Consider the following 26,969-nt stretch of genomic DNA (forward strand, 5'->3'; position numbering starts at 1 on the left):
CGGACTGGGTACAAAGTTACAGAAACCCATTTGATGAAGCCTGCAAAGAGCACGATATTGTATATTCTAAAAACAAGGCATTGGGTGAACGGCATATAGCCTGGTGGCGTCTCAAGGAATCAGATAGCCCCCTTGGTGAAAAAGCAGCAGCTTACTTTGTTACAAATATAATGAAAGCCAAGAAAACATTTGGTATGGGATAGAATAAGACGGAAAAGAAGGGGAGGAAAACGATAAAGAAGAATACAATGAAGAAAACAAACCTTTCGACTGTTATTAATGCTGCTACTAATACATTAAAAAACAAAAACTATTAGACATTATGAGTGCAATTAAAGTTGCACCTAAATTAAATCGTCATTCAATAGGTTCTAAGAAAAATGTTAAAGTACCTCGTGTAATCAAAGTACCCAAAGTTGGAGGTTTTCTACAAATCTTTCCGATCTTGACGGCACTCAGCGCTCTTGGTTTAGCAAGTGGTAGTGCCGCAATTGCGAAAACAATTAATAATGCAAGAATGGGTAAGGAAAATATGGAGGAGAAGAAACGCCACAACAGGAAAATTGAAGGTGTTGCTGTAGGAGAAGGATTTTATCTCAAACTTTATAGAAAAGGCTATGATTTCTTGCTCAAGCCCTGTAGTAAGGGGAAATCAATTAAGAAACGAAAAAAGTAATTTCTCTGCTACCCAATAGACCACTATCAAATATCGACATTACATGTTTTGCTAAGAAACATATCCTTCTGTATCCCTGTATTTATGGGAGATCTACTCCCAGAAACACCAAAAAGGCGGGAGTGTGGTGGAGAGTTGTAAAATACTTGGGCTATAGAATACAATACAATTGCGATAGAGTTCAAGACTTTGATACGTACAACTGTGGACAGCTGTGCCTCGATTTCTACTTTCTTTCATAACCGGTATATTTGATTGGTTAATTTACATTTTGGGGTTGAAAATCCATGTGTGGGTACGTGTATGTGTACGAGTATATGAGGTCTGTATGATATAAAAAGTGGACCCGCACGCGTTGACATTCACAGTCTAAGTCTTCACTTCTCATCGATCGTCGTCTAGTGAACAAGAACTTTGATTATTCTTTACAATAGACTAGAACAGCTGATAAAAGTTTCCAACTAAATAGTACAGAAACAGTGCAGAAATAGTACAGAAACAGTACAGCCCTGTACAACTAATTAGCGTCCAAAACCAAGTTATCAAAAAGTACATTAAATTTAATAAAAAATTTCTAAAAATTTATTATTAGAAATAAGCCAATATTCATTAAAAATGTAAGATTTTAAGTATAAAACAATAAATGCCCTTTTTTAAATATAATGATGTATATTCCTTCCCCATAAAGTTTGTAAAATGCAAACCTTTCACCAATGTATACAGAAGAGGTCGATATGGGTCTGGACGCAAATCTAGAAGATAAAGCACTAGTTATAATTATGATTTTAATATCAGTAATTTGACCAGAGGAAATGTTTTGGATAAAGGTTATGGATCTAAAAAAACTGTAAACAATTCATTAATATTGGGGAATAAAGAACTAAAAATTAAAGATAATATAATAACATTTTCTAATGGAATGAGTTGTGATCTTACTCCTAGTCTGTACTCTCTAATTTTTCTTTGTAAAACTGGAAACTATGATGATCAAGATTTAAAGATGTATAAAAAAATTATATTAAGAAGAACTCAAAAAAAAAAAACACGATTCCCCAATACATACCTAGTAAAAAGTGGCTGGGGTTTTTAAGGACTAGCTGCATAAATAAGAAATATATTTTGTAGAATAACGAATGATTTATTTAATTTCTTTTTTATATATACATTCAGCTTATCTTATATTTAGTTTATTAATATTTTTTAACATTGTTTACTTAAATAAATATTAAAATAATAAATATACCTTTAACAAATTCCAAAGTCTCGATCATAATAAAACATATCCAATTCAAGTGATTTATAAAATAGGTCTTTTTTATTGTATTCTTTTTGCAACTTAAGGTTATCAAGTGATTCTCCATCGTTAACATAATTTTTATGTATCATTTCACCTATGCAAAATGGATTAGTTTCTAACCATTTAACATTTTCTAAAGTATCTTTTTCAATTAGTCTCTGATTTTTATTGATGTCCTACTATGATCTTCTTTAGTTTTACTTTAACTGTAGATATTTTGTGTGATTTTGATCTAAAGATTATTCTATTGCCATTAAGTGGAGTGCCAGTTTTTATAGTGCTCAACTGTAAGATTTCGTAAATTCACTTTCTTTCCTTTATTGTGTGAAAATTAAACTTGATCTATTCTATAAGAATAAACCTGTGAACATAGATTTACAAATTCTGACATGAGCTTACCGTTATGCTCATCTTAAAAAAACATAAACTTTTTTTTATTAATTTATTTATATCTATTATTATTTCTTACGTCCGAATAGTCCAATGTATCTAATTTGTCTTCAAGAGCATTACGAAGATCTTTATAAAAATAGTCAGTTTTTATTGTACAGATAAGTGAATTAGTATTCATATCATTCAAGGGTAACTTTTCCAATTTAATAAGTCTAATACTGCAAATCCTAAATACATGGGCTTATAAAAAAGGACAGGAAATTATCAATAATTTTAGTTGCACTATGAAAATTGGATTTTGAAATTAAAGTTTTTGTACAATGTGCATTTCGTTCAGTCTTGTTGCTATCCAGAGCTTCCCATGTACATACGAACAAGCTTTATATCCACTGTGCGCTCAGGTTCCTTCATTCTTTTTACGTATATATAATTCTTCTATCAAGGCTTTTGTAAGAATGGAACTCCTCTATGGATCTCTTTCACTACTAACCCATTCTGTATACAATGTTTCACATTCTGATAATGTATTACATAATTTTTGTATTTCCCAGGTCAACAATTAATTTTTTTACCCTATCCTCTTTTTAGGCCAGACAATTTGACAGACAAATGGAAGATCAATATGAAGATCATGTGAACTGTACGGATATATTAGGTCCACTTCCAAAAAATAGCCATATTTACCATCAATTGGCATATTATGAATATCAAAATTGTTTATGTCTGTGGTAGACATACACTTAAAGTCTTTACATAGTAAAGGTTGTAACATTGCCCAATCATACAAGTTATTCGCATCCCAATACATTAAAAGTGAAGACTCCCTCGAGGAATCGTCTGACACAAATTTATTATTTGCATTTGTGTATCATGACAATATTGGACTAAACCACCTCGAATGCTTTTATTAATAAATCTATTTATAAATATATCTGTCAGCAATTTAAGTTGAATATTTGTCGTTTCCAATATTGCCTTCAAAGAAAGACCTGATCTGATCTATTTTATCTAAGTTTTCCACACTCAATTTTGTAACATTTTCTTTTAATGAATTTACAAAACTGGTTTCTGAATTTATTCCTGTCTCTAAAGCAAATTTATCTAGTCTAGAATCAAAAGTACACTTTATATAATAAGCGTATGATATTGGAATATGTTCATTAATAATAAGTAATTTGGGGTTCACTTCAAGATTCTTTGGTTCCAGAATGCATTTAAAATCCGCGTAGACAACGAATGAAACTTGCAGCTGATGTTGAACTTTTGTAAACTCCAGAGTATTATGGGGCTGCGGCATCTTTGAGACCTTTCCTTCCTAAGTTCTGGGAAATTTAAACATACATTGCAGAAAAAATGCGAAATCCTCTAATTTCCTCTTTGTGCAGTCATTAGTCTTTGAAACAAAATATGAGTAAATTATTTAATTGTTTAAAAGAGACAAAAAATTAATAAAGGAATTTACCTTGAAACATTTTTAATAAACATATAATGTCCATTTCCGCCGTCTTCCAAAAACAACACATTGATGTGAAGAGGATTTTGCACTTCCGTTTGAAAAAGTGGTCCAATTATTTCCTTCAAATTTTCATTATATTCGAAAACGTTTCAGCTCAATTGAGTATTCTTTTTTAGAAAATGTTTTATACATTTTATTTCAATGGGGAATGTTAATCTAATTTTATTTCATCACTTAAACGAATTATTTCCAGCGATATGTCATTATTATACGCCATACATCATCGCGGCCTATTTACAATTTTTAATGCAGAAATAAAGGCCCATTTAAGACAGTAGTGATAATTTTCATTACATATGTTGACTATCGCCTTTTTCGTTAAATGGAAACGAGGTAGTGGTATGAATGATGAACCAGGCATCGGTGTATAATGATTCACATTCATTTCTAAGCGATTTAATTTTATAAGAGACCATCTATTATTTCCATGGTATGTTCATGAAAGATAAATTCTAAATCAGAATCTTTATTCATGGTCGGCATTTTACTTTTACTCATTTAATTCTATTTAGATTCGTCTTTAAAAAGAATATACTCTGCAAACAGTCCAAAGTTTACTTTGGCTAATGTATAACTTTCTAATAAAATGCTGAGATGAGGTAGCAACGACAATCCAGCTTCACTCAAGCAACTTTCAGCAACTTTCAACAAGTCCGATCCATCGCTTACATACATGTAATGCATTATTCTTCCCCTGAATCCTTCGGAAATTTTCTTGACTCTTCCGTCAAGGGGTTGAATTGCATTTGCTTATGCGACTCCGAGAAGACATGGTTTGACCACCTATTTTTTTGAACATCACACTTGCAGAATTTACAAAACTAGTGCTTGTTCTTGATGCAGCAGACTAACCCACTTCAATACTATTTTTAGAAGACTAACTATTGTTCCCGGTCATTTATAGTGTTTTGAAGTGGGCTTGGACGATAATGTTGAAAATGAGAGGTGCATATATAGGATTTTGTAAATTGGAAAACAATGTAGATAGTGCTAGCATGGCACATAGAATATTCATTGGTTAGAAAAGATTACAAGTATTGATTTTGAAATTGAGATTTTGTAAATTATAGAGGTAGTTCTAACAGGTCAGAAGAGATGAGAAGTATTGGTTTTGAAAAATATTTATAAAAGTGTAACCAGTAGGACACCATCAATCGATCAAGGAGATAAAGAAGACACAAAATTATAGAACAAAAGAGAAGGTTGGTTAGAAGAGACCGCACATACTTAGGTTAAAGGTGGAGAAGGAAAGATCAGTTTTTATACACACCGTCATACTCAGGAAGCAAATAGAGGAAAGTTTGGAAAAAAATTGTTTTAACTTTGGGAAAATCACAGAAATCATATGCACACCTTGAGATAAAAGAAGATGTTGTAAAAGAATATTTTAAAAGGCAAGACGAGATTGTTGAGTTAAAGAGTCAATGCGTCCTATGTACGTCTTCGGTCTGTACAATCAAAACTATCTGAATGTAATGGATATAATATGAAAACATCTATTCATGAAAATCAAGTAGACCCCTGTGCGTGGAGCAATGATGCAGGAGTCGATACTTATGAATGCCATTGAATTTCGGATTACAAATTGAGTGTCTCACTCAATATCATAAAACTATATTACAACCGGAAAAAAGAATGAAAAATAACAAATAATATAACAAATACCAAAAAAATTGAATTATTATGCTAAAAAATGAACCTCTCACTTTATTTTTCTGGTTTAAATTACTGGTATACTTGTGTGTTGTAAACTTTTGAGAACCTGTCCGAGATAGGTATTCAGTGATCTTCTCAATGAGCGTGCCCCTCGGACTTGTGCCTTTTATTGCGGTAAGGTAATAAACAAAGGCTCTGGCTAATATCTTAATAAACTTTTTGTGGAAAGGAGAGAATCTTTAACAATTTGCCATTAAAACTTTCCGAGGCAGAAACGAAAATATGGGTTTGAAAATATTTCTGAGAATCATAATCTATTTATGACCTCGAAACTCATTAAACTCGGTTAATTTATGGATTATGGTAATTGTCCCAGAAACGGCATATGCAAATGAGAGGGGGGCGGGGGACAGTTCTGCGCTACCGCATCTTCATGTGAGTCCGAAAGAGTTTTCAGTAAGGCTGGACAACTTATTAGTGAGCGTCGCACTCGGCTATTCTTGACCGTTGTCGACAAGCTCCTCTGACCAACATGTAAATAATATGCAAGTATTTAAAGTAGTTAGGGATAGAAAAGTAAGGATAGTAAGGTAAGAATAGTGATTTAAGGACAGTAAGGAAGGAATAGAATAATCTCCTTAAGAAGAATTATTTACTTTGGACCATGTATATAAGAAACAATAATATACAATTTTATTATTTTTTTGATTTTCAAAATAAAAATATTACAATATTCCGATGAAATCTTCACACACCGTAGCTCATGATTCCTTTGGCACCTGCGTCAGCATTTTGCCAACCGTCTGCATCAGATTTGTCTTGAGCCTCACGTGAGCTCGGGCGCCTCTGTGCATTGCTTGCCATAAGTTTCGGTCTTTTAGACGTGATATTGTCCTTCGGCTTCCTACTTGGCCAGCTGCCGGTAAGCCGTGTTCCTCCTTTAGCCCCGTTTCCCGTCGACGCACACCCTCTCTGCCTGCTCTGTTAGGTAGTTTCCTTAAAAGGGTTCACCTTCCATCACGCAGTCCGGGTACTTTTGTGGCTGGGGGCTTATCACATATCCTGAATCCAGCTGAAGCTTACGCCGCCGTCTCCTTGATCCCTCGAAGCGTTTCTGGTAGTGTCTGCCTTGAGCAGCTTTTGCGCCGTGGTGTCGCTTACTTATTAAAAATGGTAACCTTCCTGATACGGCTTGATTTTTCGGATCGCCTAGACGATTGCCAAGCACTCCTTCTCACCGTTGAACTTTCAACTTCAGTTGGAATTTACCTTTCCGTCTCGTTCGTGCCGAAGTCGTTCGAGTCCGTTTTCAGGATAAATGGTTTTTTGAAATCCGGGCATGCCAGTACGGGGTCTTCAACGAGTCTTGCCTTTACCTCTTCGAATTCCGTCTGATGTTCATGTGTCCACACCCACTTGTTGCCCTTGCGTAGCAGATCTTTGAATGGTTGTTTTTTTTTCGAAGTCGGTACAAGTCGGAGGTACCGTGGTGCTACGCTCGGAGCTCTCTTACCCTTCCTATAAAGGTTCTAGTTCGGCGATGGCTTCTAACTTTTCCAGATCCATCATTTTTCTGTTGCAAGTCACTCGAAGACCATAATACAAAAGCTCATTCTTGAAAAATTTGAATTTTTCCGGGCTTAACCTCAGATTTGTTTCCTTCAGTTGCCGGAACACCTCTTTCAGGATCGTCTTGTGTTCTTCTACCGTACGCCCCGCGCCATGATGTCATCCTTGTAAGCAAATGAGTGCTGCGACATTTCGGGACCAATCACATGGTTTGGCACCCGCTGAAAGTCGTAGTCTTTTTAACCATCACGATGGGAGATCTGTATGGGCTTTCGGGTTCTTTGTATAATATCGTTGCTGTCGTCCTTCATCGTGATTTGATCCTCTGTCATATTTCACGTTCCCGTCATGGTGTTGAAGCTCGTTAGCTTTGCATCCAGGAACTTTGTTTCATCCTCATTTTTGTCTGTTGCACGACTGTCACTGATAGCTTCTCCTCGCTTTATTGTGTCGATTCTTGGCGAATATTTTAACTTCGTGCCGAACACGCTTTATCTCGGTTCCGACTTGTGTTAAACAGTTCCATCCCAACACCAATGAATCCACGCAGGACCATGGTCAGTCGCTTTTTCCCGAATGGGATTTCCATTTCCAGCTGTTCATAGATCCCACACCTTCCGTCTGCCAAGCTATCTTGCCGTCATGTCCTCGTAATTTTCCAGAGGGCAGCCAAGTTGTCCTCCAGTTCCTTGCCTATGAAGCTTGCTGTAGCAGCGGTGTCTATTGCAGCCTTGTACGTGCCTCCACCAATCGTTACCGCTGCGGATAACTGCTGCTCCTCTTCGATTAGCTCGCCTTTTAATTTGGAGAGATAGCTTCTTGCGACCCCCTCTCGCCTCTCTGCGGTGAGATCACTGGGCATTTCCTGCCTGCTAGCAGCATTCTACGCTCCTGACGCCTATTTTCCCGCATACCCAGCAGAACAACAGGCGTTGGTGTCTACATCCTCGTTCCCAGTGTCCGTGTCCGCCGCACTTTCGGCAGGCCTCCTGGGGGTCTGTGACATGTGTCGTTTCCCAGGCCTTTGTGTTATGCTTGGTGACCTCTACGCAGTGCTTGTTGGCAGCGTATGCTGCTTTTGGGGTGGTGTCTAAGGCCTCTGCGTGGTGCGCCTGTTACCTGCTGCCGTGGGACTCGGTGTGCTTGCGTGGTTGCCTCGTTGCCTGTTTCTACGCATTTCTGGATGTTCCGCCCCGTCGAACCTAAACGACCCCTGGCGGACCTGTTTAACAAGCCTTGCATAATCTGACTTACTGGGTCTCGAGGTCAGCGCTGTTGTTTTCCTATCTTGGCGTGACTGTCTCCTCTGGGCCTCCATTTGCAAACTTGGCGCTCAGGCATGACACTAGGTTGTCCCCTTCAGCATCCGCTAGCGTGATGCTTGGGCCTGCTCTGTCGTGGTATGTAACTCCCAGCTCGGCTCAGATGTCGACGAAATGTGGATCGCTTCCTGTTTCAGAGTAATACTCTGACAATGTCCCTTGAATGTCTTCTAATCTGCCATCCAGGGCGACATTAAGCCTCTGTGCGACATGGGCAAAATCCTCCTTAAGACGATAGATCCATTTATTTCACATTGCGTTTAAATAGCTTTCACTGCTTGGATATTCACGTTTAGGGCGCCAGATGTAATGAACTGATTTTTAAGATACAGAGTAGTGCTGCTATCTCAGTAGATTGTGTGTTTGTCAGTAGATTGTGTGTTCGTAGATCAGTGAGAAAAGTGAAAAAGCAAAACTCTGATGGTTGATATCGCCACTTGTGCCCCTTGGTGTCACCGACGGATCTGGTTGTCTCGACGTCCTCTCCACTCGTTGACCGCTCTCCTTTCTGGCTCGTTATACTCGGTGTTCGGTCACGCCGTACTGATCGATCGCTCTCCCTTCTGGCTGATTTTGCCAGGACCTGCTCACTTTCCACTTGAAGTACTGGGCTTACGCCGGGAAGCACCAAATTAGTTCCTGTGGCGAGATACACTAGGCTTAGACAGGCTTTTATCCGAGCTCTCTATTTTTTTGTCGCCAGCATTCATTCTGACTCTCCAGGCATAGCACCAGGATTTCGTAGACAGGAATAAACAAATCATTTTGACTTAGCCGTGTGGTATCCTCTGGACCTCAGCTACTTGTGTCTCAATTCAGAGATTCCTGGAACCCTGATCGCAAACGTCTTGACGTAGCGATCTTGCTCCTTTTAGGATTCCACGGCGCTGCCTCCGACGACTCGGAGTTTATTTGGCTCCCTTGCAGTTTATTTGGTAGACTGACGTTTCACTTTGATAAATTGACTGATCTTGATGGGTTGACTCCTTGTCATCGACTGATGATCAAACTGCCAGCGCCCTGCGGTTTTATAAGGGCCTTTTGGAACCGTTATCTACTTTTTGCGAACGGCCCGCTGAATCTGTCCACTCCGGGTCCAAAGTCTATGGCTCTTCTTTGATCCTTTATGCTGCCGTCGCGCTTCCGAGATGTGGCACTTCTTTTCCTGTTCGAATATTCACGGCAGAGTTTAAAGTCCCTTATTCCTTTTTGCATACGGCACTCTTGCTCTGCCCGATAAGTCTCAACTCTTTCTTTCTCCATCCTTGTTTGCCAACCTCTCTCATTCTTCATCCTTGTTCTCCAGATTTTCTTCTTCTCGAATCTTTTCTCCAAACTCTCTTTTTCTCATACCTTGATCTCCAAACTCTCTTTTTCTCCAACCTTGCCCTCTAAACCGCTCTTCGCCGCGCCCTTAAGACGCGAATTCGCCGTGTACCCGGTAATAATCCGGCCGATTGTTGTCACTTCTGGAGGGATAATGTGGACTTATTTAACTCCAACAGGATCGGTAATGTTTCTCTGAGATAACAACCTTCGGATTCTTTGGGGGTGCGACCTTTCTAAAGTGTATAGCAACACCTGGAATAATGAGGTAAAAGGGTACGTGGTATCGACCTTTGGATATTTTGGGTGTGCGACCTTTTTCACATGCACCAGTCTCATGCGATTAATATGCAAATTGTTCTATAACCCGCGTTTTCTATCTGCTCACCCCTCCGTCCTACTTAAGATTCGTCTTTGAATCTTTCTATATGGAGGGCGTACGTAACAGGCATGGAATGACTTCGCAAAAGCAATCTGCACACGACCATTGTTGTCTGTTCCGTTGTTTATTTCTTTCTTCTTTTTCTTAGGCGCCCATTGACGTGTGTCTTTGACCCACTCCTGTGATCAAGAGTCCAATGTTTTAACGGCTGAGCTGTTCGGGCTGATATTTTTACTGTTGTTGAGCAATGTTTTTTATTTGTATATTCTGTATTCTCGGCGCTCTGAATCTGGTCTTTGATGTTAGATGTGACCAAACTGACAATCATCATATTCATTATAAATTTTCGATTAATTCCATATTTTCGTACTTTTTTCAGTGTTGCAGTGAATATTTCCGGGTAAACTTTTTATTAGGTACATTCCGGTAGTAGAAGACGAGCGATCCAACTCCTGCGTCAACGAATAGTAGTAAAACTCTTAGTTTACTGGATTGGATTTCCCTAGAAACTTGTTGTCTGCTTACGCCATACATTACTTGAAGTCGGTCAACGCGAAACTCTTCCAGTGCTGGGTTGAAATAAAACCCCTTCATTTATATGGTTGTACCCTCGTTTAAGGCATCCGCTTTCTTTAATAAACTATCACTTAGTGCTGTTTAATGCAGGCATTCACTTTTTTTCCACTTATCGTTTGGTATAACAGGATCACGTGATTCCTTTCCAAATTCCCGGTCGGCGACGTCGACTCTGAATAAGTCGACAATAAAAATGTTTTATGATTAACTAGCCTTGTACGTTGTTGCGCAGAGAAACTAAAGAGCATAAAGCATGTCAAGGGAAACGGTAAAGACTCGAACCAAGCAAACGACCTGACCTGTCGTCCTTATGGTTGATCCTCCCTTCCTTCTTTGATTATAATGGCGGCGATGGTCCGACACATGCAATTCTTTCGAGCCTTTTGTGTCCTCCTCAAGGTCTGCTGGATCCTGGAGCCGGCAACTTTCGTCAGCAAGACACCAGAACAAATTTTCCTCCTTTTTCTTATCGCATATGTTTTTTATATATCGATATCTTTGGAGTCAACGGCCGGCTTTTGCACTTTGCCAGCAAAGGGGTATGGTTACCATTAGGGCGATCGTGGCCCTTGTTCTGGCCACGCGATACCAGTAAGTTGTTGAATTGCCATTTGTTCTGCCCTTACTAGCCGGAGTATGGCTAGTGAAATGCACTATTTATATAGAAGAAAAAATACCTATAAACCAATACCTATCGACTGATTAAAGAAAAAGTGCCACGCCCAGTCTAACCCCCACAAACCGCCCAAAACTGTGATAGCTAAAGTTTTCATGATAAAAAGTTTTTTATTGCTAAAATTTATTCGTCTCATAAATACCTATCGATTGACTTAAACAAATTTTTCCACCCTGCAGCCTGCTGTATTAAACAGCGCAAAAAGCTAAGGAATCAACATGCCAAATCCCACTTTCTATCTTTTGTAATTGCCGAGATCTCAGAAAAAACGTTAGCTCAAAGGCAACTGTGAACAAACACGTGACCATATTAGTAGAGTGTTGTAACCAAGCACATATTTCAATATAAAAAAAAGGGCGAACATTAACAAAAAGCATTGGACAGAAGTGTCAAGACTTCTTAATAGGCATCCAATAAACCTATTGTCAGGCAACTGTGAACGAACACGTGACCATATTAGTAGAGTGTTGTAACCAAGCACATATATTAACATACAAAAATAGGGCGAACATAAAAAAAAAGCATTGGACAGAAGTGTTGAGACTTCTTAATAGGCTTCCAATAAACCTATTGTCAATAAAAGAAAAAATTCAATTGAAAATCTCAATTCTAACAGTTTTAAATACTTAGTATACACTTGAAGCGGTCAAACAAAAAACAACTTTTAAAAAAATATCAGTTATAACCGAAAATATAGTAACCAGACCAATTACACAAATAGACCTCATGGAAGTTATAGAAAGTAATGGAAGTAACAACAATTATATTATTAGCAATAATCAAAATAAAAAATAAAAATAAGTAAAGATCTACAACTTTTTGCGTATTGTGGGCGTTAGGCAGAGCGCTGCACCCTGCTGATACAAATTTGCGTTGCGCAGGAAACCTAGGAATCTTTGACCAATTTTTTTTGTCAGCTATATTTTGTAGCCGTCCGATTTTTATTAAATTAAGTTCGAAATTCCTAAAAATATAAAAAATAATATTCCCAATATTAAAAGATAATATATAAAAAAACCCCGTAGCTATAATTTGGTTCAAATTATTTTCCCACCCATTTTCCGACTTTTCCTGTATGATATAGTCGTCCGATTTTGATAAAATTTAATTCGAAATTAAAAACTGATTAAAAAATGTTATTTTCAAGCTGAAGACGCTTAATGTTAAAAAACAACAAAAATTTAATTTTTTTATATTATTTTCCCAGCAATTTTTCGATCATTCGTAAATGATATAGTCGTCCGGTTTTGATAAAATTTAATTCGACTTTCGAAACTAATTAAAAAATGTTATTTCCAAGCGTAGGAGGTTATGTGCTAAAAAAAACACAAAAGAAAAAATTTTTCAGATTATTTTCCCATTAATTTTTATATAAATTAACCCGAATTTCAGAACTAATTAAAAATGTTATTTTCCAGCGTAGGAGATTATACGAGTATGTTAAAAAATACTAAAGATAACATTTTTTCATATTATTTACCAACCAATTTTCCAATTGTTCGTATGACCGCTATATGATATAGTCTTCCGATTTTGATAAAATTTAATTCGAAATTTAGAACTAATTAACAAAATTGGATTTCCAAGAGTGGTATTTGCGTAGAAACGGAGGAACAGACGGACATGACTAGATCGACTTGTGTAGTGATGCTGATCAAGAACATACATAATTTATGAGGTCGGAAACCCTTTTTTCTACCTGTTACATACTTTCCGGCGAGTCTAGTACACCTTTTTACTCTACGAGTAACTTGTATACAAATACATACGGTTTTGTCTTTTACGCAATCATGTTGCTTAAAGCCCTATATTGATTTATATACTAATCCCTAAAGGCACCAATCTGTGGTCGATTCCTTTTCTACCCCTCGACAACTACATGATATACAGACTCGTCTAGTGATGCTAATCAAGAAAAAATATTTATGGGGTCGAAAACGGCTTCTTGACTGCATATTCAACTTCTGACAAAAACATAAAACCCTATGCAAGGATATAAAAATGAAAATATAGATATCGGTCTATAGTCACCCTTTGTTTTTGTTATGGGGAGTACTTTGGCTATCTTCTAACATTTTGGCAATGTATAAAATGTTATAGCGGAGATCTATTCCATCAAACTGACTCACACAAAGACAACTGAATCTAGTATAACAGTTGTTGTTTGGTAATGTGTTCGGATACGGATTGTTAGTTAGATCAGGTACTTCAGGTTGAGATTTTACAGAAGTATTATTTAATTCATTAGCATTAATAAGGCAAACTGTCTGTTCTCGTTTTTTACTCCAATACTGCTAATATTTTTGCAGAACGCTGTTCCAGATAACACATCATTGAATTTCTGTTGATAGAATTTTCTTTTAGCTAACCAGCATACCATATTTACCTTTATTTTCAAGGAACTGTGCAAGTATTCTGTTTTATAGTGCTAATCATTGGGGTCTCATTTTTTTCACATTATTTACCCATTAATTTTCCGATCGTTCCTATGGTATAATCGTCCGATTTTTATAAAAATTAACTCAAAATTCAAAATTAATTAAAAAATGTTATTTTCCAGCGTAGCAGGTTATATGTTAAACAAGATAGGAACTTAACTTCGGCAAGCCGAAGTTTGTATACCCTTGCAGTTATAAAAAATAATTAATAATTTTATTAAATTGAATTCGAAATTCTTAAAAATATAAAAATTTATATTCCCAATATTATAAGATAATATGTCAAAAAGCCCCAAAGCTATAATTTGTTTCACATTATTCCCTACTTATTTTCCGATCGTTCCTATGGCAGATATATGATATAGTCGTCCGATTTTGATAAAATTTAATTCGAAATTCAAAACCAAATAAAAAATGTTGTTTCCAAGCGTAGGGGGTTATAAGTTAAAAAACACTGAAGATATAATTTTTGAATATTATTTTACCATTAATTTTCCGATTGTTCCTATGGGAGCTATATGATATAGTCGTCCGATTTTGATAAAATTTAATCCGAAATTCAAAACCACATAAAAAATGTTATATTCAAGCATAGAAGGTTAAAAGTTAAAAAACACCGAAGATATAATTTTAATTTCATGTTTTCCTACTAATTTTCCGATCGTTCCTATGGCAGCTATATGATATAGTCGTCCGATTTTGATAAAATTTAATTTGAAATTCCAAACGAAATCTTATTTCCAAGAGTAGGAGGTTAAAAGTCAAAAAACACCGAAGGTATAATTTTTAATATTATTTTACCATTAATTTTCCGATTGTTCCTATGGGAGCTATATGATATAGTCGTCCGATTTTGATACAATTTAATTCAAAATTCAGAACTAATTTAAAAATGTTATATCCAAGCTTAGAAAGGTATATGTTAAAAAAAAAACTATGAATTAATCTTTTTTAAAATTTTTTCCCCGATAGTTCCTATGGGAGCTATAAGATATAGTTGTCCGATCCGGCTGGTTCCGACTTATATACTACCTGCGATAGAAAGAAGACTTTTTGGATAGTTTCAGCCCGATAGCTTTAAAACTGAGACCTTGTTTGCGTAGAAACGGACGGACAGACAGACGGAAGGACAGACAGAGATGGCTATATCGACTCGTCTTGTGACGCTCATCAAGAATATATATACTTTATAGGGTCGGAAACGTCTCCTTCACTGCGTTGCAAACTTCTGACTGAAATCATTATACCCTCTGCAAGGATATAAAAACACCTAAGATATAATTTTTTCATATTATTTTGCAACCAATTTTCCAATTGTTCGTATGACAGCTATATGATATAGTCTTCCGATTTTGATAAAACTCGAAATTCAGACCTAATTAACAAAATTTGATTTCCAAGAGTGGTATTTGCGTAGAAACGGAGGAACAGACGGACATGGCTAGATCGACTTGTGTAGTGATGCTGATCAAGAATACACATAATTTATGGAGTCGGAAAACCTGTTTTCTACCTGTTACATACTTTCCGACGAATATAGTACCTTTTTACTCTACGAGAAACTTGTATACAAATACATACGGCACCAATCTGTGGTCGATCTCTTTTTTACCCCGTAAGAGCCATCGGCCTCCTCGACAACTACATGATATATAGACTCGTCTAGTGATGCTAATCAAGAAAAAATATTTATGTGGTGGAAAACGGCTTCTTGACTGCATTGCCAACTTCTGATAAAAAGATAAAACCCTATGCAAGGATATAAAAATGCAAATATAGATATCGGTCTATAGTCACTCTTTGTTTTTGGTATGGGGAGTAAATTGGCTATCTTCTAACATTTTCGCAATGTATAAAATGTTATTGCGGAAATCTATTCCACCTGGTTTAAAATTTAAAGTTGACTGTTGGACATCAGATTGACTCACACAAAGACAACTGAATCTAGTAGAACAGTTGTTGTTTGGTATTGTGTTCGGATACGGATTATTAGTAAAATCAGGTACTTCAGGCAGGGGCGGATTAGGACAATTTGCCGCCCTAGGTAGTTTTGATTTTGGCGCCCTAGACTGCAGCCTAATTTTCACCTTTATATTATTGTTTTATTGACCTTGTGTTACATATTAGGAATATGGGTTCAATCAGAGAAGCAGGTAGTGATGGTTCAGAATTCTTTTTTAATATCATCTTATTTGTTAGTTGTACATATTAACATAAGTATTTGTATATCTGTGCGTTTGTTCGTTTATTCGGTTTTTTATATCAGTGGTTTGTGCGTTTATTTGGTTTATGTGTTCTTACGTCGTGCTTTACGAATCGCAAAATCAGAAATGATTGCATCGCATTCTAACTCACGTAAAACTTCCGCTTCTATTGTCAACAGAGCCAAAGAATTCAAGCGATTTTGTCCAATAGTTGATCTAAAGTAATTTTTAACTCGTTTCAAACAAGAAAACGATCTCTCACCGCAGCAGTTTGTGATAGCCATGGAAAGGAAAATTCTGTAAGCAATGTCGACATTAGGAAAAACTTCGACAAGATCTTTACATCTGAAAAAGTTGAAAGTTTCAATAGGTGTGTGTGTTTTCAAACCCAGATCATATTCAGATATGCTTTGAAATGAATCACTTCATCATCCAAACAACTTTCCAAATCTTCATTGAATGCTTCTTGCAAAGCTTTTGCTTTTTCTCGGATTTCCACATTATTCATGTTTTTCAAATCAATCAATACAGAGAACTTATTGCAAACTTCTTCATATTTTTGGCACCTTTTTGGCGTAATTCAAATAATAAATTGTCAAAGATGACATTGTACGTGTTGACTCTGAAGTCAATTTTTTCAAGCAATGTTACCTCCTCTGTTCCTGTTTCATCTTCATAAATTTTCCGACGTTTAACCCTGCCTTGAAGTGTTTTGTATTCTTGGTTGACTGACAACTCGAATGCTTTTTTTTCAAAAAAGTCAAAATCATCACGTGCATCACTTTCAACTTTTATAAGACTTTGATACAATTGAACTACTTCATTCAGGTTGGTAAGCGTGGATTATAATTTTTTGCTCACAGCATTGAATTTGGAAAGTAAAAACTCCACAAAGATTGCATAAAAGCTGTTTCAAGCAATTCGAAACGAGTCCTAATACCTTTGGCTTTATTTCGTGTAACAGCTTTTTGTGAAAGATCGTTTTCTATGTAATACAAAGCTTGAAGTATTTAAGTATAATACTGATCGAGAGTGCGAACGGCATCGTTGCGAGCTGACCAACGTGTTAATGAAAGAGATTTCACAGTAATTTTCTGAGATTTCTTGCAGTAAGATTGGAGAATATCCCAACGACTCGTAGATGCTGAGAAAAAGTTATATAAACTTTGAAGATCTTTAAAAAAAGCAGCAGCTGTGGAACTACTTTCAACTGCGTGATTTCTAACTAAATTAAGCGAATGAGCTGCACAGGGAACATATTCAGCGTATTCGTTACGATTTTTGATCAATTGTTGCAATCCCGCTTAAATACCGGACATATTTCAGGCTGTGTCATACGACTGACCTCGACAATCTTTGATATCAATTTGTAAATCACCCAAAGTAGAAATTACAACATTTTCCATTTCGACAGCCTTGTGGCCCGCATTTTGTAGAAATTTCACGAAACGCTCTACTGGCATACCTTCTTTTTCACGTAACGCAGTAAAAGACACAGATATCCACATGTGAAATGTCAGGGGTGGAATCAACAATGATAGACTAATATTTCGCACATTTGACCTCTTGAATGATTACATTTAATATCTTATCAGCTAATATTTGTTTTGGACAGAAAACTGGTACTACCGATGCCTTTATTTCCAAATTTCGAAATATGCTCTTTCAAAAATGGATCGAATTCGGCTATTAATTCTAAAAGCATCAAATTGTTTCCGTTGTGAAGACAACCAAACTTTTCTTCATGCCCTCTAAAAGGCAAGGCCACGTGAAGCTAAACTCTTAATGACAGCGACGACTCGTTTCAAAACATTTTTCCAGTAAACTACTTTTTTGTCATATTCAGCGAGCAGAGTTTGGTCGATTCGAAGAAAAGCACTCGCTCTATCTTTCAAAGTTTTCAAACAAGTTTGATGCTTTTCAGAATTTTCTTGTTGACTCATTCTTACGCCCGCATTTTTCCAATCACTGAATCCATCTTTGTCAGAGGAAGCAGATTCACCGCCAAAAAGAAGGCATGGAGCACAATATACCGATCCTTTGCTTATAGAATATACTAACCAGACACGGGAAGTTTTTTCACCATTCACAAGTTTTCTTTTGAACATGGATGAATTCAAAGACCGCGTTATATCATTGTTCACTCTTTTTGACTGCGAAAAATCCAGATGTTCATTTCTCTTATAATTATACTTAGCGATATGATCACGTAATTCGTCATTTATGAGCCATTCCGCAGGGTCATCACTGAATGAAAATTTCGACTTGTTATGAACGTCTGATGCTATCTCTTCTGTAGATTCTAAAAAATTTTTCAAATGCTTATGTTATGTACTTATTAATCTGCGCACAAATTTTTTTTAACAAAAATACAGAAAATCTAGAAACCAGAAGTATAACCTTGAACCAATAATAATGAGAAAAAAAATTAAAAAAAATAGTAAATTATAGAGGAACAAAAATTCATGGAATTCGAAACTTTAATTTACCTGCGAAATCTGTTGTTTCTTCAGAAATTTGGTTTTTTTCAGGAACGGTCAAACTACTCGAATTACCCGCATCACTTTGACTTCCGGTTTTTGCTATATCCTCGTCATCGATTTCGCCCGTCACTCATTTTTATTGAAAGTTAAAAAATAACTATTCTCTTTATCGATATATGGATCTTTCAATTCAAATTGATGAAAACTTAAAAGAAATTTTCACGATTGACACATTTTCTACATGTGATTCGGCGATATTGCACATCGGGAGCGTACCTTCGCGAATTGGCGCGAAGATGGCTTCCGCGAACGCGCGTGAAATTCAAACGCACGGTTATTTTCGGTTATAATGATTGTGTGTTTGAAGTATATTGAACAATATGTTAGAGTTGAAGACCTTAGAGTACAAATTTTTTGTGTCTATTAAAAAGTAGTATTTTATGTAGTGTTAACAGTCGAAATTTGCCGCCCCTAAAAATTTGCCGCCCTAGGCAGCTGCCTATGTTGCCTATTCGGTTGAGATTTAACAAAAGTATTATTTAATTCATTAGCAATAATAGGGCTAACTGTCTCTTCTCGTTTTTCTACTCCAATACTGTTAATATTTTTCCAGAACTCTGTTTCAGATGACACATCATTGAATTTCTGTCCTGTATGGTACATTTTTATTGCTTAGAAACGCAATATTACTGTTAGAAAACTGTAACTGTGAATCAGCATTGGAAATTGTATACATAGCTTACCAGTTAAAAGAGCTAAATTCTGAGTCCAGTAGCGTACAGATTATAACGGTTAGGTTCCAATAGGTTATAGGGTATTCCTCAGCGCCTAGTTCTATGCTACACTTTACGTAGATAAGTTCGTGCCGCTAGAAAACTCGTACAGATACCAGCTCATTAAAAGGATTTTACTTGCGTCATCCATTAATGGTTAAATATTATCTGATAACGTTTGAATTATTGGTCCGATTCCGACAATTTTAGGCAAGTAGATACACTATTCGGTATAACAAAGGTTAAATATACTCCTAATTCGTACTTACTTCTCCTAAATTTTAGCATCAATGGAAAGATAATTTAAATGCCGTTTGAATGATACCATACTTTTCTAAACCAATTATTGGTAACTTATCTTATCTTTCCTTAGGATAACTGAAATCAGTTTTGAAATGCTTTGGTAAAGTTTTAGACCTTATTTTTTTCATCAGAGTTCGCAAATGCATATGTAACTCAAACTAGTCCTCTCTCTAATCCTGAAAACGACTACCATTTTACACTTAAGGTAACTTTAGGAGCATCAGTTCCAGTACTGCCATGTCCCAAAACCGAACCAGCATCCCCTCGCTGTTTTTGCGGAGCTAGGTTCCCAGAAATGAATAGGCATCCGAGATCGAGATGGCATCTTTCAAACCAGCTGTAATTTTATACCCGCCATAAATCCACTACGACCCCGTGCAATGTGTGTTTTCTCATTAAGCTACTGGACGGTCACGTTTATATAAATTTGGTGGGACGAACACACAAATTTCTGAGCTAGCCACACGAATCTCGTAGCGAGCAAACCATACAAATAAGTTCTTTACAATACTTTCCGACAAATTTACTATACTCGTTTACTCTACGACTAACGAGCTTAATTCGCAGGGAGTTGTCGAAATAGGGGAAAACCTGCGAGCACTGCCGGATATATTCAGTTTTTAAATAAAACATGGAAGATAGAGGAGAGATATAGGTAGCAAAGAAATATTGTATTTTGATATATTTTATGTGGACGGCAGACAGTTTTAAGAGTTTTTGGCGTTAGAGTGGGCGTTTCAAACATTTTTTGGGTCAATCGAAAGGTTTTTCATGAGACAAATACATATTAGCAAAAAACAAGAAAGGAAGTTAACTCCGGCAGTTATAAGAAATAATCAACTTTAGTAAAAAAATATATAACAAATTATAACTTTGGTGCTTTTTGACATATAACCTTCTCAGCTTGGAAATAATAAGTTCTGAATTTTGAATTAAATTTTATCAAAATCGGACGACTATATCATATACCTGCCATACGAACGATCGGAAAATTAGTAGGAAAACATAAAATAAGAATTATATCTTTGGTGTTTTTTAACATATGACCTTATAAGCTTGAAAATAACGTTTTTTAATTAGTTCTGAATTTCGAAAAAAATTTTATTAAAATCGGACGAATATATCATAATAATTTGATATCCATGATATCTACTTATATAAATTAATTAATGTTTGTTGTTTTTCACTATTTTTATCCCTGCAGATCAGCAAGGTCGCAACAGGCCCGCGAAGCGGAAAACGTAAACGTTCGAGCCGCCATGATACATGTTGTTGGGGATCTGGTGCAAAGCATTGGTGTTTTTTTGGCTGCTGTCCTAATCAAATTTTACGTGAGTTACTTCTCTACATTCTCCAATATTTTCTTGAACGCTATGCTAAATAGTACATGAAACCTTTTATTTGGTTTTATGAGTCTGAAACTTGATTAAAGATTTTTTCCTAGAAACCGACCCCTGTGCTTTACACCACTTGCATTTTTTTTAACAAGAACAACATTGGCTTAGCTGAGTCAATGGCCTAGACGATCATATTAATTTCTTAGCTTAAGGAAGTGCCGGCCATGCGGCTGGGACAAAAAGTTTCGCGATTTGGGAATAAGTAGATTCAATTGAAACTGGCGATGGGACAAAATTGAACTCATTCGAGGTCGCGTTGTACCGAACAAAGCTGGCAAAGCTATCGGAATTAAGGTCACGAAAGTTTACGTGGATTAGATGCTTGTTTGGGATATCTTCGAATATGCTCTTCTGATTAGCTATCCATTTTATCAATGGGAACCCGGCGCGGCTAAACGTGTGGTGAAGCTGGCTGATCGCAAGTTGAGCCTCTTGAATGGAATTAGCCCCCGCCAGAACGTCGTCTACATAAAATGCCGAAACATATTTCTTGCTATAGGGAAAGCCTTTTCTACGGCATCTGGCAATGGTTGGAGTATGCGGAGTGCCAGAAACAGTGATTTTTGTAGTGTCTGCACTGAACGTGAATTGGAAATAGCGCCACTTCAAGATCTGAACATGAAGAATATTGTTCAAGCTTGCTAAAGGGCTAGAAGCATTGAATAGCACGCTAAGTTTGGTGGTGGTACTCTTATGTTTGATCACCGCGTGGTGTGGAAGATAATAGCTTGGAACATCGTAAGACGGTGGGACTTCACTCATGTGACCCAGATCAAAATACGCTTAAAAGACAGTCATATTGCTCTATTAATATCAAGTGTCTAGTCAAACGGTTTTCATTTCTAAGAAAGTGAGCTAGGGCAATGGATCGCGAGTGCCCTTGTTTGGATTCGAAATTTTCGGGTTCACAAAACGGTAAAGTTACCACGTATCTCCCGCTGCGGAGTAGCAGCTTAATCAGATTGAACAGGCGTTCCGTAACAAACCTAGCTTCAGAACCCGAGTCAAGTGGCATATGTCAATAATGGCCGTGCCTAGCAAAACCGCTCTGCATGCTGGGCAGATTTTCTGAACCGTTGGCGGGCCCCTGTATAGCTGAATTGAGTAAGCTTGCTGAAGAACTAATTGCGGGAGTTGACCCACGGGGTTGCCTTTATGCAACAGTGTATGATGCCGTGCTCGACATTTGAAACAGCTGTGAATGGTAGTACATTCACGTATCTGGAGACCTCTCGCGAAACAATTTAGGCAAAGCTGTTTTTTTTATTTTTTTTTTTTACAGACATCTGGAGAAAACGCTGGAATAAGCGCACTAGAGGACTCTCTTTTGAGCACCGATCGCAATTCTTTGGTTGTGTGACCATCTTAGCTTCGAAGGAGTTGAGCTACCTGAAAACGGGTTCACTCTTGGCGTTAGAGTAATTGCTGCTGATGGGTTTCATATCCTCAATCGCCTCTAGCGTTCGGTATCGGTCGCTCAGAAACGTATTCATTTCATCCCAAGTCGGAATGTCGGACTTGGGTTAGTTTTGGTAATATAAATGCGCACAGGAATTCTAGGAGACAGTCCCAGTTCTCTGTGGAAATGAGCCAGCGCTATCAAACACCCGTGGGTTGCGCTCTGTAGGTCTTTCACAGCTCGGTCAGATTCAGAACTTACGGACCCCAAATTTAAAAGAAGTTTGAGTTGGCTGTTTATTAGCTGTCTCTTATTTTCAAAACGTTCTTGAAGCGCTGCCCATGCTGAATCAAAACCCTCATTTATGAGGGGGACTTGGCTTCAATTGCCTTAGCCTCGCCGCTAGTTTTAGCGATGTCAACCTAGAATTGTCAACATAAACTACTGAAAAAAGATCCCTAAATGTTGGCCATTTCAGATAGTTCCCTTCGAATACTTCAGTATCGCATGGCGGTAACCGGCACTGAGACGGAATGTAAGTGGACTGATTATTTGTACTCGTGGGAGGATGCTGAAAATTGACTCGGTCGATTAGTTCACTGAGCTGAACTGCTAGTTCCTCGTACACCGAATAGCTATATTCATATTTTCGGTGCAGAGTCGCCAGAATATCCTCCGCCCTTTCAGTCGTACTGCTGAAAATCGTGTCTAGACATGCTTCTTATTCTTTCTCGGCTTTGTCCCAGAGTGAGCGGACTTGTTCCTTACGGACTTTTCAGGTGTGGACGGGCGCAGATGAGGGCCATGGAGTTTCAGTCGTCGCTCTGAAATAGCTGAACCGAGCGAGAGCTGCACTTGCAATTTCGTTGTTCACCTTTGTGATCGACTTTGGGGCTACTGGGCTTCCTGTGCGCGAGCGAGGAGATGCGGATAGCGATCGCGTTTTAATTACAGGCGGAACCGATAACCTTGTTTTATCTCCTCCTGGCATTCCAGAAATCAGATTATCTGGGCCGACCTTGTTTGCTTTGTAAAAATTAGAGCCGCCCCGAAGAATCTGTCCTGGAGTGTGGTCACACTGAATCACCAGATTGGATTCCAATGGAAAAAGAACCACGACAAATCGTAATTTAATTTGATTTTAAACACAAAAAAAATAATATTTTGCAGTGGTTACTTCGTTTTTCCGTTATGGCAAGCGGTCGCAGCTCCGGTCTACTTTTGGAATATGTGGAAGAAAAACAGTTGCACATCAAGTAGTTGATGTGCGAAGTAATAACGAGAATTCGGGAAAAATGTTCTGCAAGATATAAATGTTCTGCAAGATATTATAAGTTGTATGCTGTGCTGCGGAAATGAGCGCTAGGAAAAGGAAAATAAATGTATATTTCGCAACGTCAGGGCTTGCACAAAAAAATATATTTTTATTTAATGGATGTGAGCCGACGGTTTTTGCGAATTAGCGCTGCTGAAATAAATATCATGCAAATTCTGGAAAAGCGTATTGTGGTGATGGGTTTGGTGAAATTTTTGAAATATTTTGATTTTGGATAATATAATTATATTATGTATGTATGTGGACAGGCATATGTACGTTTATTAATAAGCATACATCAGGATTATATATGCGTATGTATGGACGAATGGATATTTGTGTTTGTGGGAACTTGGAAATATATGTGTGTAATTGTACTTTTCATATTTGGAAATTAGAAATAATGTGCATTGTATTGTTAATGTCGCTATTGAAATGTTTGTAGGGTGTACCGCGAAAGTAGGTAAGTGGGCTACCGTGCTTACGTTGCCTTACGTTACACATGTTTAGATGGCCGGGCATATGTACGAACATTAATAAGCATGCATCAGGATTATAAGTGTGTATGAATACGAATATGTATGGAAATGGCACTGGTAAATTAGAACTCCCAGCTTCTACCTAAATCTAATGTTAGGAGAGCGGGGGTGGAGACTGTTAAAAGTCCGAGAGCGAGATGAGAGACCATCTGGACGTAACTGCTCTCGTCTGTTAACCACTAACATTCACATTAGCACCTCCTTGGAACGAACATCGGATTGAAAATAGTATGATAGCGACAATTACATAAAGCTTTTAACACAATTTCTCTAACAACAAGCTACGCATTTCGAGCGACATTTTATTTTAATTTCGCTTTTCTTTGAACAATAAATATTAGAATAAACGACTCTAATTCGAGTTATATTTTAACCAAATTTTAATCGTTTCGGATTAAAATGTAATCATTTATGCGACTCTTCTTTTTCCCCTTACTAGTAGAGAAACGGATAAATTTTAATAGGGGAATTGTATGTAACAGGTGCAAGGAAACGTCTCCAACCCAAGCCAGGACTGTATAGCCTTGCAGTTATAAGAAATTATCAATGTATGTAAATAACACCATGTTACATTTTTAAGGATTGTTGCTAGCTTCCGTGATATTGAATAAAAAACCCTGTTTTTTTAATAATTATTTTATTTTTCTCTGACTGTTATTATAAGATAATATATAAGATATTTATTTATTTAATATATAAGATATTTCAATGGGAAGGTTTTAACAAGAGAAACACATTTTACCAAAAAATGTTTCTAGCATGACAATTGTGGCCACCTCAGTTTTGGCTACACTAGGTGTGGCACATTTTTTATGGATTAATCGATAAGTACTGATGACACAAACACAATCCAGGTAAATGTTTTTTCTACCATAAAAACTGTAGCTCTTATAGTTTCCGAGATCCCAGCGTTCATACGGACAGACGGCCAGACGGACGGACAGACGGACAGACGGACATGGCTAGATCGACTCGACTCTTGATATCGATTGATGTATCACTCGTAACAATCGGATGATTTATCGCCGCTTGTGAACAGTTACTTTTATGCTCTGAGTTTTTGTCTTTTTCAGTGATTTGGTGCGAGTGTTTTGTGTTTAATTATTTACAAAGCTTAGCCCGACAATTGCGTTAAAAATTTTAAATAGATCTCCCAGTAAACGGGTATGTGTTTATATTTATTTTAATATTTATATTAGATTTCTTTATTCTCTTAGCATTGTTAGTGTAATTTACGCTATCTAAACTTGCTAGAATTCTTTTACTCCCTCTCAATCTCCCTCGCTCTATTTTATAACTGTAATTTACCCGCTCTAAGAACTTGCTGAATTTCTGGTAGACGCTTTCTCTCTCTCTTTCTCTCTTGCTTCATTTACATTGTATTTGTTTGTGCCTAAAAATGTTAGTGTCGCACAAGCCACGTTCAATCAATAGGGTACTTTTTCTCGTGCTCTCTTACGTATGATTAATTTTCGCGATCTCGCGCTCTAATTTTTCTTTTGCATTTTGTGCCCTTGTGATTTTTAGAAACTTTACGAAACTCAGTTGTTCCACAAAGGAAGCAATTATTTGTTTCTAGATTCACCCCAGATACCACATCTGAGGATGTTCTGGAATTTATGCGGGAAAAGTTCTTATCCGAAGTTATTGCAGTTGAACAATTTCGATTTTTGTCGTAAGAAATCGTCTTATAAAATTTTTGCTCCCCCTGATGTTTTTAATGTTTTACTCTCTGAAAGGTTTTGGCTTAATGATTTTTAGTAACTAAAGAATTTGTTCCCGATAAGACCATAACAAATAACAGGCTTTCCACTGTACCAAAAAACTAAAAAGTTTACTGTTACCTATACCCCAACATCTGAACGAATTCTCATTCATATCTCGAATACAATTGCAATTTCATTGCAATCTTTATCTGTTTTTGTTACATGTTCTTATATTCCACTTGGCTTTGATGTATTTATTTATGAGCAACATCTGTCTGCAATAAAATGTGTTTTAACCCTACTTTCTAATTCTTGATTCTTTAGGTGACTTTAATCTACCTGATATTTCTTGATATGTGGTGGCTCAAACGGATTTTATTGTTCTCAACAGTTATTGCTAATATATGTATCTAAATCGATGTTAATTTGAATTTTCAAACGATCCAAAACAGTTTTACAACTTTGATAATATTAAGCGTTAGTCATCGGCATTGCCTTCACTGGTACGTTTAAACTCAATGAAAGCATTGACAGATTCTACAATTGCTGATTTATTTGCTGAGTTTTTCCAAACTACTTATAGTCCGACAGCTTTGTGAAATTCTAACTTCCCTAATCCCTTAAGTAGTGCAAATTGAATTTTTCCCCTGTAATCACCGAAAGCTTTATCTTAAGAGATTTAGCAACAAAAACGCCAACTTATTCTCCCGGTGCAGATGTACTTCTGAATGTGTGCTTAAGTTTTGTGCGTCAACCATTTGTAAACCGATTCCTAAACCATTTAATTTGTCTATTTTATCATCAATTTTTTTACTATCTGTAAGTATTTTTTCATTATTCAACTTTGAATCCTTTGAATCTGTCAACCATTCTTTTCTTTTATTCAAATTAGATCAGATTGGGTTTCCTGGTAATATATTATCTTAGATTTCATGTTACTTGAATGATACGACTAAGAGGGTTATATTCAAGAATGCTGTTTCAAAAATGATCTACGTGATGATGTTCATCATAACACATTCT

At 36.8% G+C, this 26,969-nt stretch overlaps 1 protein-coding gene across 20 annotated transcripts in view; it reads left to right on the forward strand.

The window, feature by feature from the left end:
- The window catches only part of LOC108021916 (zinc transporter 2), a 183,430-nt gene that overhangs the window by 100,231 nt on the left and 56,230 nt on the right, over positions 1-26,969 (forward strand). For 17 of the 20 annotated variants that reach the window (XM_050889606.1, XM_050889608.1, XM_050889592.1 and 14 more), the window contains one exon: positions 20,795-20,921. The exons of 1 other annotated variant lie outside the window; for it this stretch is intronic. In XM_050889606.1, the coding sequence (XP_050745563.1) occupies positions 20,795-20,921 (127 nt within the window). Of the gene's footprint in view, positions 1-2,954; positions 3,028-20,794; positions 21,055-26,969 lie in introns of those variants that run through there. 2 more of the 20 variants (XM_050889607.1, XM_050889611.1) reach the window with 2 other exon arrangements.

This window comes from Drosophila biarmipes, unplaced genomic scaffold (genome assembly GCF_025231255.1).
Source record: "Drosophila biarmipes strain raj3 unplaced genomic scaffold, RU_DBia_V1.1 ptg000004l, whole genome shotgun sequence".
Classification (NCBI taxonomy): Eukaryota; Metazoa; Arthropoda; class Insecta; order Diptera; family Drosophilidae; genus Drosophila; species Drosophila biarmipes.